At 40.0% G+C, this 16,795-nt stretch overlaps 1 protein-coding gene across 3 annotated transcripts in view; it reads left to right on the forward strand.

Annotated features, from left to right (window-relative positions):
- Window positions 1-16,795, forward strand: part of COL25A1 (collagen type XXV alpha 1 chain) — a 302,634-nt gene that overhangs the window by 200,968 nt on the left and 84,871 nt on the right. For all 3 annotated transcript variants that reach the window (XM_063423866.1, XM_063423864.1, XM_063423865.1), the window contains 3 exons: window positions 6,695-6,754; window positions 8,563-8,670; window positions 11,715-11,750. In XM_063423866.1, the coding sequence (XP_063279936.1) occupies window positions 6,695-6,754; window positions 8,563-8,670; window positions 11,715-11,750 (204 nt within the window). The remainder of the gene's footprint in view (window positions 1-6,694; window positions 6,755-8,562; window positions 8,671-11,714; window positions 11,751-16,795) is intronic.

Genomic DNA, 16,795 nt, shown 5'->3' on the forward strand with positions numbered 1-16,795 from the left:
ATGACATAATAAATATCTTTTGTCCTTTGGTTCAGATACATGAGAGATTTCTTGCTTATCAGGGCTAGAAATCATTAGCTAGAAGCTGGTTTTAAGTTGGTTTTGGTCTCAGTGAAATGAGATACCACCCAGAAGCCACACGTAAGTATTTTCATAAAATAATTTTCTACTATGTTTAAGTAAATTTTCCAGTTGGCTGGGGTGGCACAAACCTGATAATATCTCTAAAATATCTTAGGCAGGAAAGATGAAGTTCTAGAAAAAACAGGAACTCAGAAGTTTACCTTGTTTTGTTAACCCTTATTGACTTGAAGATTAAAAACATTCCGTGAGTCCTGTTAAAACAGTTAGGTTCTGATAGAGGTATAATGCTCTTTTCTAGTTAACTCTTTCCCCTGTTTACTTTTTAATATATTTGCTACTTACTTGCTTCCTGATAGAGAGAAATCATTGCTGTGCAAGTTCTACTCTTTTATACTAACAGACTATTTCAAAATTACCTAATATTGACAAAGTAGTCCTGGAAGCAGTCTGTTTACTGAAATAAGTACATATAAATGTGTGTGTATATATAGACATAAGCTCTCTTTTAAAATGAAGTATTGCTTCACTTGTTCTATTATAGACACAACTTTTATAAACTATGCCATATTAAATGGAAATTAAAGGTGTGCAAGCAGTAAATTTTGACCTAATTTTTTTAAACGAAAATTTTGAAAAAACTTATTTTAATATATGTGCATTATTATTAGTTAATGTATTTCTAGGAAATATAAGTATTTTGAGCCTTTTCCTGCACCTAGTGACAATGCATGGAAAAACCAGTATTCGTGTCCTTAGAATCAGGACCTTAATCATAAATTAGAAAATACTAGTTACTGAATGATGAAACCATGACCATTAACTTTTCACCCCCCTTTAAAGCCATCCTGTTTTTTACTATATGGGAGATTTGGTTTTGGTTTGTTTGTTGTTGTTGTTGTTGTTTGGGTTTTTTTTTTTTAAGAAAGGAACAGGTTTGCTTCACAAAATAAATAGTAGTATATTAACCAGTGTGATTTCTTGCCTTCCCCAAAAGCAAAACTCAGTTTTTTGGAGTGAGATCAGGTTGACATTGCTAACTGTAATGAATGTTGGTAAATAAGTCACGTTACAGGAAGATTTGTTCCCAAATGTTTCTTGATGATAATTTTTATCCTCATTCCACAACTTGTCAAAGCAGAAATGTATAGTATTAGAGTGAAAGTATTATGTTAATTAAATACAATTTTGATTCATTTAAATTCTGTTTAATGCTATGAATTTCTTATGCTCTTGATGATTCTTATTTATGTCTAAAAGCATATTTTCTGTTCTATTGTATGTTACTTCAAACATAGCAGACACAGAGTACTACTTTAATTTCAAACTTTACCAGTATGGTTACATTTTATGGTTGTTTCTTCTGTTGTTAGTTGACCTGGGTAAATCAAATTATAGGTCAAGTTATAAGCTATATCTAGCTACTGTTTCAAATTGTACTCTTAGTGTGCCACAATAGGAATATTAAAAAAGCATTAGTGATTCCTTCTGTTAACATAACTTGCACTGAAGCAGAATCATTGAGAAAACTGCTGGACATCCGGTTTAATGCAAATCTGTCTGTGAGCAGTTAATTTATCTTCTAAGACTTTGTTTCTTTATCTGCCAGAAGGCAACAGGGGTATTTATCTACTCCATTCGTGGGATTAATTATCTGCACTTCACTGGCGTTGGGCTGTTGTGGCTCCCCTGTTTTCCATTAAGGCGAAACTGGGGTAACAAACTGGAGCAAGGTAACTTGGTGCTCTGAAACTAGGAGAGGTTAGGAAAGAGCTCAGATGGTGTTGGCTGCCAACTTTGTCTAAAGCATTGGGACACTCAGACTTGAGAGTCAGAGTTCACAAGAGTGTCCTTTTGGCTGTGAATGACTCTCTAGGGCCAAGCCATGCCTTTGATGTTCAGCTCCTGAGGTTCCCTTGGGCAATGCAGAACAGCTGTGACACTCCAGGGAAAGTGCCACATACCTGCTTCTGAGACTAGGATGTTGTCATTCCTGGCTTAAGAGCTAGGCAGTGCCTGTCTTCGCTCTTCACCAGTTGGTTTGCATCTTGCCCCTTTTTAGTAATGCCAGAGGAATGGTGAGGAAGGAAGTCTCTGTACATCCTGTTCCTTTTTCTGCAGCCCTGTCCTATGGCTGAAAATACATCGTGTAGTTGTTGTATCTGAAACTACAGCTGTCACGCAGAAGTGCTGCAGCACTGAACATTTGAATTAGACAAACATGATTGAAAACAACCCTTTAAAATTTAATCCAGTCCTAATAAACATCAGAGAAGAAGATTGAACCACTGACCTGCATCACATAAATGCAGCAGGTAAAAAATTTGAAGATAAACATAAGCCAGGAGAGAAGGTTTTTATTTTCAGAACCAGCTTGGTCATGGACCAGTGCATTTTGCCGTTAACTGGATGCCTACCACGACTTTCATTGAGAGTAGCAGGTTTGCCTTCAGGAATAATATTTTATGGAGGTCAGATATGTGATCACTCATCAGAACACATAACTGAGTTGTGTAGAAAAGACATTTGCCTCACTGAAAATTCATCTAGTAACAGGACAGAACTAGGAAAATGTTGGCTTTTCCCAGTTCTATTCAGTTTGAATGCAGTGTCAGGTAGATTTCACAGAGGTCATTATAGGAAATAATGCTTTTACAGTGATCTGTTTATGGTAGATCTTAAACACTGCATTTTTACTAATTTTTTACGAAGTCTGAATCATTATATAATGTATTCAAATCAGAACTCTTCATTGAATGTTTACCTAAGTGAAAAGAAATTTCTGAATTCTTGCCTTGTTGTGGTGTGGTGTTTTTGTTAGCAGATTTGCTGCTGGAGAAAGCAGCAGTTAGGATAAAAGGGATTATATAACAGAGCTCCTGCTGGGAGTCTGTGGCACTGTACAGGGTGATACCAAACACTGTATTCCCCAGGGCAGGTACAATAATTAGCCACAGGACTGGCACTCAGTCTGAGGGATTAATTAGAACTGGAGGTGGTGTTGGAGAGAGGCAGAGCAGCCATAAAGAGTGTCAGGATCACTCTGGCCTGAAGCCTGTGTGATTTGATGTGAAATAGCAGCAGCTGGCTGTAACCTTAGGAAGTGCAAGAGAACAGCAGGTGGTAATTCCTGTCTCATTTACCATGTCTTCACAGGAACATGCAAGCTTGTGCAGCTTGGGTTTATTGGCAGGTCAGAAGGAAAATCCTAGAGAGGACGGTGACATTTACTGTACTGAGCAAATGCAGTAGTCAAACTGGAGTGTATGCAGCACTGTGTAAAACCAGTAACACTGTTGCTTAATGTTATCAGACTTGTCTCTGACAAGGTTATGATGACCTTATAATATTAACTTCATGTGGACCAATGGACAAAGATGAGAGTACTGTGAAAAATCTAGGACAGCTAGTGGGAATTGCATCCTTCAAGGCTGTGATGACTGTAACAGGAGAACTGTTTCATCCAAGTAAAAAAATCAGAGAGGGGGAATGATACCGTATTCCGGCATCCCTTGGTTTTCTCAGGCCATTGTATGGGGCAGGTTGGCTTTACCTACGCTTCTAGGTGGGTAATGTTATCCCATGGCTGTTGGCCTCCATCAGGCATCATGTTTTGCTTGACATTTGGGCGAAAATGGCAGTGAGGCATGCAGCAACTGTGCTAATTTCGCAATTGCAACCAGCTAGCGTTTCAGGGTGAGCTTGAGTAGCTGTCAGCAGAGGAATTTAGTACACCAGTGGTCTCTCTTGATGACTGTAGTGTTTTGTATTCTATTAGGGCCTCCCAGGGTGTAGAACAAGAACCCTTCCTATGTGCAGTTCGAGAATCAAACCAAATAAAGAGAAAATTGAGTAACTTTGAATCTGTCATTCAGAACAGCTTTCGATAGGGAAAAAATAAAACAGATCCAGGGGATATTTGTGGCTATATTTATAACAGAGTGACAGGAAAGGAAGAGAACTCATTTTGTGGGAAGGATAGCTCTTTTTATGCCTTTTTAGAAGCTTGTTGTGTGCCAACATTATCTTTCACAGATGCCAGAGGGTGCAATGCCTTCTAAAGCCTCCCACACATGCAAAAAGTATGGACCTATTGTAATGTCTTTGCTGGGTTCTATTTAGTGTTCCCATGTTTTTGGCTCTCTCCAAAAATACGTGTTACTCATGGGGAAATGATCCAGGTCCAAACTGGCATTGCATGTATCTGATTGCTAGGTCTAAGCTTATGACCACTTTGGGCAAAGGAAGGAAAAGCGTTGTCCTCCTTGGGAACAAGCTGGAAGATGTAACTAAGCTGCAGATGGAAGAATGAGATTGACCCTTTTCTCATGTGTTCTTTATGTAGGCAGAGAACTGCAGTACTGATAGCTAATCTTGAACTTGTCTGTGTGGTGTTGGGAAGCTTTGGGGGTGCTGGGGCTTGACTGAGAAGTGCTGAATGCAAATGGTTCTGGGTACAGCTACACAAATCTTGCCAAAGTCTTTCGTTTCTTCTCAAGGAAAAGCTTTCAGGACAAACCACTGTATTTTCTGAATAAGTGCCTTTCTTAATTAAGTCTCAGTTCTACTTTGTGTTGAAGAAAAGAAAAATTAAAAAAATTAATATGAGTTTAAAACATGAAATTGCAAATAGGCTAATTTAGAGGTAACTGAAAATTACTGTGCTGTAATTCTAAAGGCTGATGAGTAAATGTGAAGTTGTTTAAAAATTTTCTGTTTATCCATTTTTTCCAATCATGTCATTTATTGCTTGCTATTCAGATTATCCTTCCTATGCAGGTTTCTTGTTTGTGCTCATTTCCATTACATGGGTATTGTAGTTTTATCTAGAGGAGAAATGGATCATGTGTACAGCAGGGCTAATGAGTCACAGATGTAAAGATTCTGACACATTACTATCTAATAACTTCTTTAACTTATATTCCATAATAAGATAAATGCAAACTTGATACATCTGTTTCCTAAATGATGTATCATTCCAGTCTTACCAGTGTCTCAGGAGTGAGTCTCTTTATGTGTTGTGAGTTTTAGCCTTTTTTGGTTTTGTTTTCTGTTTATTTGTTTCTGAAGAGGAGATTTCAGGTCACTGAGCAATGCGGTTAGCCACACTGCAGTTCATCCCAATGAAGTGGGAAAGCTGCATTTAGCCACTGGCTTTATGGGATCAACTTACAAGGTCTCAGCTTCATCTCACAGATGTATAGCAGGAATAAAGATGCTAAATGCAACTCCAAGATGCTAGTGAGGAACATGTACACATCAAAAAGTTACCCTGCCTTTTTTGTAAAGACTGGTGCAGTCGTTGTGATCCACAGGCTTTCTGGTGTGATGAGCAGAGCAAGTATTTGCCACATTAAAAGAATCAGCTGCAGCTGAGAGACCTGGCAGGCTCCCCTGGCCAGTTGGTGCTCCCCACCAGGTGAGCTGGGCTGCAAAGAGCCCATGTGCTACAGCAACATGGGCTGCACCAGCAGAGCCTTCACACCAGACTCCTCAGAAGGGCCCTTGCCTGGCAGCAAGAGCCAGGCACAGCCTTCCCTTTAGGAGGGGCTAAGCTGGCATGGTGCAGCTGTTTGCTCCAGGAGGAGCCTCTAGAGGGGCTGTGCTACCAACTCTGCCTCATAAACGTGATCTGTGGGCATATAGGTGGCTTTGAGATACCTGGCTGTGTTTTATTTAGTGTTCCTCAGCCTAATGTCTCTCTGCCATTGAACGAGCCTCTGCTTCTGATAGTGTGTTGTGCTAAAGGCAAGGAGAGGACTTAGGGATTTCCTCCTCTTTAGGAATTCACTGCTCAACTGCGTAAGGTTTTGGCTTTATCAGAGTGATTAATTCACACCCTCCAAGGCAGCTCAAGAAAAATCTTGAACTGAGAGCAAAATTTACCCCTTTACATTGTGACAGCAGGCCACAATCACCACACTCTTCCCTTTTTGTGCCAGTACAGTACGAGTTCTGCACATCTTGGTAGAATAGAATATGAGAAACCATATGTGGCATACAACAATTGATGGGTAAAAATGGAAGTGAAAATACTGCTATGTATGCCTTGAAAATTTTGACCATGGTCATTATAGACTACCCAAGATCTAGCAGTAGATTTATGTTCAGTGTTTATAGCTGTATATGTGCTACCAGTTTATGTGCTGAATGTCATATGTTAAACAGAATGTGAGGAGCAGGACATTAATTATGCAAAGCACTTCAGAGAATACTGTCATTGCTGTCAGCTTCTGCAGCAATCCAGAGTCAAGGCTTTCTACATAGATCTCTTGAAGCGCTGCTGTTCATTTCAATTGAAAATGGCTCAGTCGACTGTTGGCTCATCTCAACAATTTTCAGATGATCATAACAATTTATTACAATTTTAAGGAAAGACACCTTAATGGAATTGCTCCTTCTAAGATCTCTGGATATTCTCGTTGTGAGGTATCAACTTGCATCTGCAGTGCAGTGCAGCCCTGGCTCTGTTTCCCATATGACAGAGAGGCCGTTTCCTATCTGTCGGCAGTGTGGGGTGTACTAAGCGTGGTGTTTGTTCTGTCTGTTAGTAAATTGTCTCTGCCATGTTTGTGTTGTGCTGTTCTCGTACCATGTTGTGCTGTGTCCCTAGGGTCTGCCAGGCTTCCCCACAGTTGCTGCTCTGCACAGTAATCAGATCCTCACCGTCAAGGTTTGTGGCTGACATGTACCTGTTCAGTCAGGTCTCTCTGTATCAGCATACAAGTGCACATGAAAAATTGTTTCTAACATGGAATACTGGTGAATTCTTATGGTGGACCTAAGCCAACCCTCACTGCCTTTGCATTGATCTAAGTACTCCTGATGCAGAGCGTGGAATCAATCAATAACTGTGTACCCCTGGAAATGCCTACATTCCCCATGGTCTTGGTCAGAATTTTATTTTCAGATGAGTTTTTCTGTCGTGCTTCCCTGAGGCATACATGAGTGTAGAAAATGTCAATGAACTCTATACGGGTTACATGTAGAGTCAGATGTTTGTTAGATATCAGAGGTTTCATCTGTACTTCCAGATTTTTTCAAAGTGGATTTGCAAATTAAGCAGGAAGCAATCTGGTCAAGCTGGAACTTCAGACCTTATAAAAATAACACCATTCTTCATGGCACAATATGCTGGTTCGAAAATCTGACTGAAAGTTGAACTGGTGCTTTGTCTCTAGAAACTTTGCTGAAAGAACAGCATCTAAAAATACTGATTTTCAGAGCCCAGGTAATGAAAAAACTAATACGCTTGCAGAATTCTCGTGCAGAATCTGGAGAGGAAACAGTTACACATTTAAGTCATTGTATATTATTTAAATCATAGCACTATGTCCTGTACAATACAGATAATCTTCTTCCAATAGAAAATGCACAGTTTCTTTCAGGCAGAAGCACCGGTTCATATTATATTAGCTATTATAAATCTAATGAATATGTCTTTATTTCTTTCTCGGGCCTTCTGATGTCTATTCTTCAATTCTCTCATCTCTGATCTTCAACCTTTGACCTCACCTGCCTGATCAGATGGTGTTTCCTAAAATCAATCATGGGTTTCTCTCTGCTGATCAGCAGCTCATTAAACGCCGCCTCATTAAGGTAGTGCTTCATCTCACTGGAGTCTGGTTCTTCTTTACATTCAGTTTACTCTTTGCTGTACCTTTTTATCAGATGCCTTCTTATGGCAGGTTGTTCACTTGAAAATGCTTTGAAATGAAGCAACTGTTAATGGTATTAACAGTTAAAAGACCACGGATGGCTTTACTAAGTGATCCACGTTTGAGATCCTAGCAGCTTCTTCCAGCCGTTTGCAGTGATGTGCTGGAAATTACTAAAGCACCATTTTGGGGTGTCTTTTCGTTTTTAGAGGGGAAGGTAATATGTTTTGACAACTCTCTTTAAAATTGACTTATAAATTAATAGGTAAAAATGAAGAGAGTTAGCTAATTGCCACTATAAAACAGCCTCACAAAACAGATGGAAAATTATGTACAACTTCATGAAGAAGCAGTTATTTTCCATGCTCAATTTTGAGATCTATCCATGTATCGTTCATGGGCTTGGAGAATTGCTGTGCAAATCTGTATATTCTCAGATGTGACTTTTCTTTCTCGCTTCAGCTTTGTTACAATTATGCAAATCATGAAGCAAACAGATGCTTATCGAAAACAGTCACTTGCTCTGGAGAACTAGATGAGCAAAACATTTCAAGACCATCCAAAATTTTGGCATATGTGCTGTGGTAAAACAAGTAGTTCAGAATCTGAACCTTCTGCTCTAGGGCTGATTGCAACAGACAGATACAAACTGTTGGTCTTCAAGGCAAAGTGCTGTTTGTGCCATAAGCAGTGAAGAAGCCACTGTCCAGGTCGTGGCAGCTTCTTCCAGCCTCTCTTGCAGTGGGTGAATGGGTGAATTGATGTGTTTGTATGTGGCTGATGCCTCTAAAGCAATTTTGTGATGAATTTTTTATTGGTTTAGGGGGACCAAGGACAAGCTGGACCCCCTGGACCTCCAGGGCCCCCAGGACCCAGAGGTCCCCCAGGAGACACTGGCAAAGATGGTCCTCGTGGGATGCCTGGCTTAATGGTGAGTCACTCTGTTGCTGCTTTGGTGTGCACATTTCTCTCAAGTGTGTGCCAGCACGGTGTCAAAGACATTTTCTGAGGTAAGACTGGCAGGTAAAACATGCAGAAGCTGAACCCCAGGCAGGTTTCAAGGTGTTCCTCACGTCACACACACACAGAATATAGCAGGGCCAGAAGTAACAGCAAGATTCCTTGCCTCCCACCCCTGGCAGTTTCACTACACTTTCTAAGGTTTCTCAGTCACTCACTAATAGCTGTGTCAGGAGAGTCTGCTCCCTTCCATGAGTAATAAATGTGTCTATATAAACTTCAAGATAAAACTGAATTTGAGACTTCGTAGCATGGATGTGCTTGACTTCCCACTTCTTAATGGTTTAACCTCAAAAGTCATGGAATAAAGTAATAAACTGCAAAAGCTGCCCAAGGTATGATGAAGTTTAGATTCTGGAGTTAGATTCTGCCAAATTTGAGCAAGAAGAACAGTACTGTTTTCTTGGGCTCAGGCCCCATACTTCATTAGGACAAGCAGCAGAATCCAGTATATTGTGTGTTGTTTGTTTTAGGCACAGGATGAACCCCATGCTTTTTAGACAGATGCCTAAACACCTGACTTTTTAGAAAAGTATGTGCTTGATTTTAGTTTTGTATTTTGTGGCCTTCTTAATTTTTACTTCTTTGAAAGAGGTATCTCTCTTTCCATCATGAATGCCACTGTGTTATCAGTGTGCAAATGGGATCTCAGACAGGAGAGAGACATGAAGAATGAAATGGCACAGGTACACATGCACACACGCATGTTCACATCCATGAAAAGTGAAGATTGTGGCAAGAAAACTCATGAGGAACCAGCAAGGTGAGGACCAGCTCTGGAAACAAAAACTGGTTTCTTGAAGAAAAAGCATCACTTGTTACGTGAGGCCAGGGCAGCATAAATGTTTCCTGCAGGGTCTTTTTAGCTAAAACCAAGAAAGAAAGTACCTACACTCCTGTTCTAACCCTACTCAGGTGTTAACTATCTAAATGTAATATAGCATGATAATATCAAGATCCTGCTAAAATTTCCTGTGAAAATCCAGCAAAGCTGGTCAGTTAAGACCTCTAGGACTGTAGGGCTGCTACTGCTGTTGTTGTTTTGGTTTGGTTTTTTTACCACTCCTGCTCTCATAAGTTCTAGCACAAGGTTATGAAATGACGTTAAAAGTCCATAGCTCTCATGATGCTTTACTTTGGCAACCTTATCATTTCTTGTTAGTCCTGTGGCACGTCAGGCTCTGGGCCTCTTCTGGGTCTCCCTTGTGTTCTTTTATTGTGGTTAAATGGTCTGTGGTCAGCAGAGTTAGTGCTGGTTCGATCTAGTACAGGCAAGACTGAAACCAGAATCCATTTCTGACTGCAGCGATAGTGTTTTAATAATTCACATACACGGGGCTGGCAGAATCAGCTGGCCTTGCTGATTACAGTGTGGCTGCATGTTACTTTGTGCCTTTTAGCAAAGGGGTCATTAGTGTTTCTCATAACAGGAAAGTCATGCATTTTATGCAATGAGGTCATTCCACTTTATAATAGTTCTGTAGTGATTTTGACTTTAGATGGCAAGAGAGCGTTTTTTTTTACAGTTTTTAAGCTGTGGCTATCTTAAACCCTATAACATTATGGAAAATCAGATACAAACAAACACTCAGGTAGAAACTGCCCAGTTTGCTGCCCCTCGCTACTGTTCTGTAGCCTCAGGTTAATGTTCCTGATCCTTAGAAATCATGTTCCTCCATGGCTGTGTGACACACAGTCAAATAGGAGAGCTGTAAAGGGAAAACTTAGCTGAGAGGGAAGGACAGCTTTCTCTTTGAGGTGAAGACTTGTGTGGGACTTTGAACTAGTGAGCTTAAGACAGCAGCTGTGCTGTGCTGTGAGCTGGGGTGTTGCAGCATCCCACAGCTATAGGAGGATGTCCTTAGGGTGACCAGTGACCATTAGGCAGACATTCCCTCTTTTGCAGGGTTAGATAAAGCAGAGTCTCTCTTCCAGCCTGTCCTTCTCAAGCAGGAAGGTTTACAATTGCCACAGCCGTAAGATGGTGTTTTTAGGCAGTGACTGGCCAGAAATCTGTGCCTCCGTGGCTTCTTTCTCCCAGCTGGCCTTGGTGTGTTTGCAGATGTTTTGTGTTTGCTTCTGAGCGCAATGGACGCATACCCAGAGAAGCAGTTCTGATTCTTTTCAGTCACCAGGAACAGCAACGTCACAACAGTTCTCATCAGTTTTGTGACATGCTTTCTTTTATGAAAAAGCTGCTAAAGAAGACCCTGCAGCTGTGCTGAAACCACAATGCTTGGACTGCCCTGTGCTCAGTTAGGTTTTCAAGGGAGTGGTATATAAACCAGACCACTAAAGTGGAGCTCTGGTTTTTTTGGATGAGTATATTTAGCCTGATATATTTTACTGTCTCTACAGACAAACGTATGTTCATATGGGAAGAAAGGGGAGAAGATAGGTGCTGACTGTATGTAGAGTTGTGCCCAAAGAAAGAGAATATGTTGGAGAAATTATGGGTTACCATTTTGAAAGCCAGTCCAGGTATTTAACAGCTGAGTAATTATTTCATGGCTTCAAAATACCAATATTCGTGGTTTTATGGAACATGGTAATTGACAACATTAAGTTATGGCTCCTGACTGAGGTGATGACACAGACCAGTAATCTTGGAATATATAAACTGTGGGATACAGCACATATGTGAAAATAACCTTTCTCTGTGTCCTTTAGCACAGGGGAATGGAATAATATGTTTGGAACCAAGGGACAGGAGTCAGAATATCAGTACTTAACTCTTGCCTTGAGAGCTGTACCATTACGTAGTTGTGAAGCAGTACTTCTTAAGATGTCTGTGATTTGGACTACCAGGTTAAAATGCGAAAAAGTAATATGTTTAATGTGCAATTAGCTGCCATGCCTGTTTAAGAATGAAATTTTTAAGGTACTTTATTCCTAGAAAGAAAGCTGGATTCAAGATATGTTGCTGAAATTATTCACTCCTTTTTTTATTTGAAGGGTGAACCAGGAAAACCAGGAGAACAAGGATTGACAGTAAGTATTCTTCCAGTTTTCTAAGTGTAATATAACATACACCTTTTAAAATGGGAAATTCCAAAAAGCTTTATGGCTGTATATTTCCTGACCTTCCTTTGTCACAGGCTACTTGGGGCCTTATTTGTGAAGAAAACAAAAGAAAGAAAACATACTGTTTAAATACAGTCACTTGTCACTTAAGGCAAACTTCATTAAGCTTGGAGAAGCAGAAGGAAATAAAACAGCTAAGGGCACAGTAAAACAAAGAAGAACCAAGCCAAGCCAGGGGTTCCCAGTTCCTGGCCCCCTCTTAATACTGTCTCTGAAGCTGGCCTGTTTCTACCTTGAGACCACTGAGCAGCACAGGAACCATCTACATGCTTTATGGGCCAAAATTCACGCTGTCGCTGTGGCGAGGGCTCTGGACCTTTGCTTAACAGAACAGTGAAGAGACAGCACTGAAACTCTCAGAAAGTTCTTCTGTTCTGAGGTTTCAGGTGTTTTTCCTCTGTTTGTGTCAAATATTTCCAATTCATTTGAAATTAAATTGAAGCTCCACTAGTTGTAAATCAGCTTTACCCACAGGTTAAGGCAGCATAAGTTTCTGCCTGTCACATATTTCCGGAATGGTGGAACATGCGGTGGTTTTTCTCCCTTAAGTTCTCTCTAAACATGGTCATTTTTATTTTTATGAGAGATGATAGGTTGTAACTCGAGACATGTGGGTTTGATTCCTGAGTGCTTCTGAGGAGGAAGATTATAAGTAACAATCAGATCAACAATCAGTGCAGATAGGATTGCTATCTGAATTTGTGAAGATTTAAACAGGTGCAATGATATTTAACCTTGACAAATTGCAAAATATTTTCAATTGACAAAACCAATACCTTTTGAAAGAAAAAATGAAGATTCTGAGACTTGGAAGTATCTGCTGTGATCAGGTAGTTAAAGTCCTGTACTTTTTGATTTTGCAGTAAATGTTTATCAATTTTAAAATCAAAGCCTCCCAAAGATACTATCTTGTGTTTTAGAATGTTTCTGCGCTCTTTTTTACTCTGTTTTTTTGGTTTCTGAGCACCTGTGAAGAACAGATGTAATAGCTAGCTTGTATTTGGAATATTCTCCAATTTGACCTCTGGACAGAACTCACTCAGATTGTGCAAAAGTGTCTTTCTATTCAAGACTAGATCTGCAGAGTCACAGGATCCTTGAGGGCTTTTAATCCATCACCTTTTAGTCCCCATGTTCAGCGCATTCCCACTGCTCTAACACAACCATCTGTGTGTAAGAACAAAAAAAGTGCTACTACTCTGTTTCTCTAAATGCAAGTGTGTTTAGATAGGAAGGAAAGGTGTTTAAAAATCAAATCAGGAAGCTTGATTTGGAGAAAGATCCCAGATTACATGAATTTCCAACTCCAAATGTCTGCTTGAAATGTCAGTCTGATGGCTTGAATGTTAGGTTATGTATAGATCAAGTAAAGAACATCAGAGTATTAGGGAGGTAATTACTTTCTTTTTATTCTTCTTGGTGCTTCTGCCATACTCTTTATGCCAGTATAGATTTGCAGACTTCTCTTCCTTGTGGAAAATGTAACAATTATTCAGGGATTGTTCACCTGTTCCTGACAACTTCTTGTCATGCATTTCATGAATTTCCATATTGGAAATTCAGATACTGCTCCAGGAATAGCTGATTTCCCAACATGTATGTTATAAGATTGCATTGCTAGAAAAAATAGTATATTATGTGGTGAGAAGCACAGGCCTTTCCCTGCCTGAGTTTCTTTCTGTGCATGTTTCACCTATTATCTTTTGAAAGGACTTGCCTTTGTTTCACGCCAAGAGTCTCATCTGAGATAGCTTCTTGTTTTTCTTAATGAAATTGAAACTTGGAATTCAGTGAGTTCCATTAAGTACTACCAGTCCTGGTCTCCCAAATGTCCCTATGTTGGAGTGTGCTGTGGTTTCCTACTTGCCCACCTGTCCAAGGCCCTTTCCAGTAAGAAGCAAGCTCTGTGGCATATATTCTGATTGTTCCTCTGAGATGGAGGCAGGATGCAGCCAAGAACAGCACTAAATGCTGTGAGAGAATCCTTACAGTTTGGGTGACGTGCTGAAGGTTGTGGAAGATGAAGGCAATTTATGACCTATAGGGTCACGCTCTCTGAAGCTTTAAATCCCATGGTGCTGTTCTAGTTAAGGATAGCAGCAAGCCCAACCTCTGTATTATAGTAATGGGGACAGAATATTTTCCTCTTTCAAAAGTATTTTTACACTTGCAAGCAAGTTTTTCTCTTTTCTCTTTCAAAAGCATTTTTAAATTTGTATTTGGTAGCATGCCTTGCTATTTCTAGATGAATGTACATGTTATTGATAGAGCTGACAATTTTAATAGGAACCTGGGAACAAACAATGGTGTAGCTTGAAATTACTTAGTCTTCTGTTTTCTCACAAAAGAAGGGAAATAAATTTCTTGAAGAGTACAAGATATGGCAACAGAAACAGGTAACAGTGTTTTCCAGCTTGTTCCTCAGCATGTACCAGGAGCCTGTGACACATGCTGAGTAATGCGTGACCTGCTGTGTAAATCGATACACACAGGTAACCAGGGCAACCACAAAGCCTCAGCTGAAATGCAGAGAGTAGATTTATTTCATCACCACACTAACAGCGCTGGGCAGCTGAGACACACACAAAGACACAGCTCCATTGGGCTCAGTTTGTCCTAGTGAAAAGAGAGACACAGGGATACAGGCTCCGTTAGGCTCAGTTCGTCCTAAAGCACAGCTGGGGTTGGGCTGCTATTGGCCCCAATGTCAAGGGTTTCCTGCAGGAGCAGTTCATCACAAGGCTGTGCTTCTGTGGTCATTCTTTCTCCCAGCAGAAGGCTCAAGCGTGTCTGTGACTGTGTGTTATCTCCACACAGGAATTCTGCTTCTCAAAACAGGCAGAGGATGAACAACAGTAGACATAGTAACTGACGTTTCCCCACACCAAAATTCTTAGCGTTCCCAGCTGCAAGGTCACTTTGAGTGAAATTATTTCCTCATAAACAAATCTTGTGGGTTTAACCCTTTCCTCCCAACACCTGCAACAATGTGTACCTTGATTTACAGAAAGCTGGAATTCTTTTAATGCATTTGGAATTCTGGGAATGTTCATGTTCTCTTTTCAATGGAACAGGAAATCCAGTGACTCTAGTGAAAAGATGTGAATTTGCTGCAGCTGAGAATCTGTTGCCATATTTTTCTTCATATTCAATGAAGTTCTGTGTTAGTAAATAAAAATAAAATAAAATTTCAGGGTGATGTTGTGAGAGAGGGCAATAATAACTTTTCTCCCTCTCAGGCAGGAGAGTTTTGCTGGGACCATACACAGAGAATGACAGTGTTTGACTTCTCTGACATGAGTTCTCCTTTGGCTCAAGAATTTATCTTGGAGAATAAGAATGGCCTTTCTTTTTCCATTTTAAAAAATGTGTGGGTTATGGCATGGTGGTGGGACAGTGTAGGATATGGGAGATTCAGTTGTTTCTTACAGGAGTCTCTCATTCTCTGTTAAAAGTCATTCCAGGTTTTCTAAGTGCCAGCAGGCTTCTTTTGCTTGTCTGTCCTTGTGGTTCAGACATTTGTGGGAACTCTTTGACTCTATATGTTGCTGTGTCAGGGTGAATATGTTTGCCCTTTCAACCAATAAATTTCAGTTTGTTTTTAGGTGAGATGGAGGTTTAAGTTTTAAAGATGTGGCTGCATGCCTCTTTAATGTTAGAAGGGAATGAAAGAATGACTGGTAGAAGAAATTTGTGTCTGGTTTCCATGACATTTGAAAGCCCTGCAGATGTACTTTCTTAATAGCTGAAGGTATCATTCCTCTGTGCAGAAAGGATTAAGAGAATTCAGGGCGAGGCCAAAGTGGGGTGACCAAAGGGATTAAGTTTTGAAATATTATGTGGAACTAGAAAAATGTATGCTACTCGCGAGAAAAGGCCAGTAGTTTCTGTAGCTTTTCAACATTTTCAGTTAGAATTGTGTCCTGCCTCTCATAATTCATCCTGCTTCACCTGCCACTTATCTGCAGTTCTTGGTGATAAGGACTCTTAAATACCATACAAGAGTTTTTCCAGTTTATTTTCTCATTTTCAGAATGAATAATAGATGGATTTGTGATTCTTTTCTACCCAAGAGTTAGGATTTCTGGTTGCAGACTATTCATGAGAACTTAGAGTCAGTGATTGAAAATATTAAACACTGACACTGGCAGATGAACATGTTCAGATTCATAAACTGCAGTGGGATAGATGGTATGCATGGGATAATTTTGTTCCTAATTTCCATGAGGGGGATTTTTTGAGCTTTTTTGTGTAAAGTATTTTGAACTAGTTCATATTAATAAAAATCTGGATTATTAAAATATGCTATGTTTTCAGCTCCTTCTTTCAGAAGTAATTTTAAACATGTTTAGCATACAACCACTTCTTGTCAGTGAAAGAAAAGCTCAGTGTATTATTTTCCTCTCCAAAATGGGCCTTAAAGACAGATAAGTAATTTTTGCATATGTTTTACATGAACAGAACACTCCAGAATAACCAGAGACTCAGGTAAAGGTGTCTCTTGGCGAAAGAAATCTATACTATGATGATTAACCCAAATGCAAAATCCGTCTGCTTTAAGATACATTGTTTTCCAAACAATTACTTTTGTCCTTATACAGACTTGCTGGGCGTCTGTTCAAGGAAGTACAACGTAATGTTATTGCTTTCACTGGTTATTCAGAAAAAGGAGGGTGTTCTTCCAAAGGGTGTAGCCATATTTGTGAAAGACAGTGGAATAGTGTAACCTTACAGTTAAGTCTGCAGAATGTCACATCTTTAAAATGAATTAATACTATTTTTCATCTTAGGTTAAAATGAACTCTCAGGGACCTGGCAGAGTTGTCTGGGAAGCTCTGCTGGTTTCAATGCAGTCTTTCAGGCCAACGGTCAAGGCCAGATTCTCAGCTGCTGTGAATCTTCATAGCCCCTCTGGGAAGCTGCTAATTGTGGTTTTGTTTTCAATGGCCAGA

This window comes from Prinia subflava, chromosome Z (assembly GCF_021018805.1).
Source record: "Prinia subflava isolate CZ2003 ecotype Zambia chromosome Z, Cam_Psub_1.2, whole genome shotgun sequence".
Taxonomy (NCBI): Eukaryota; Metazoa; Chordata; class Aves; order Passeriformes; family Cisticolidae; genus Prinia; species Prinia subflava.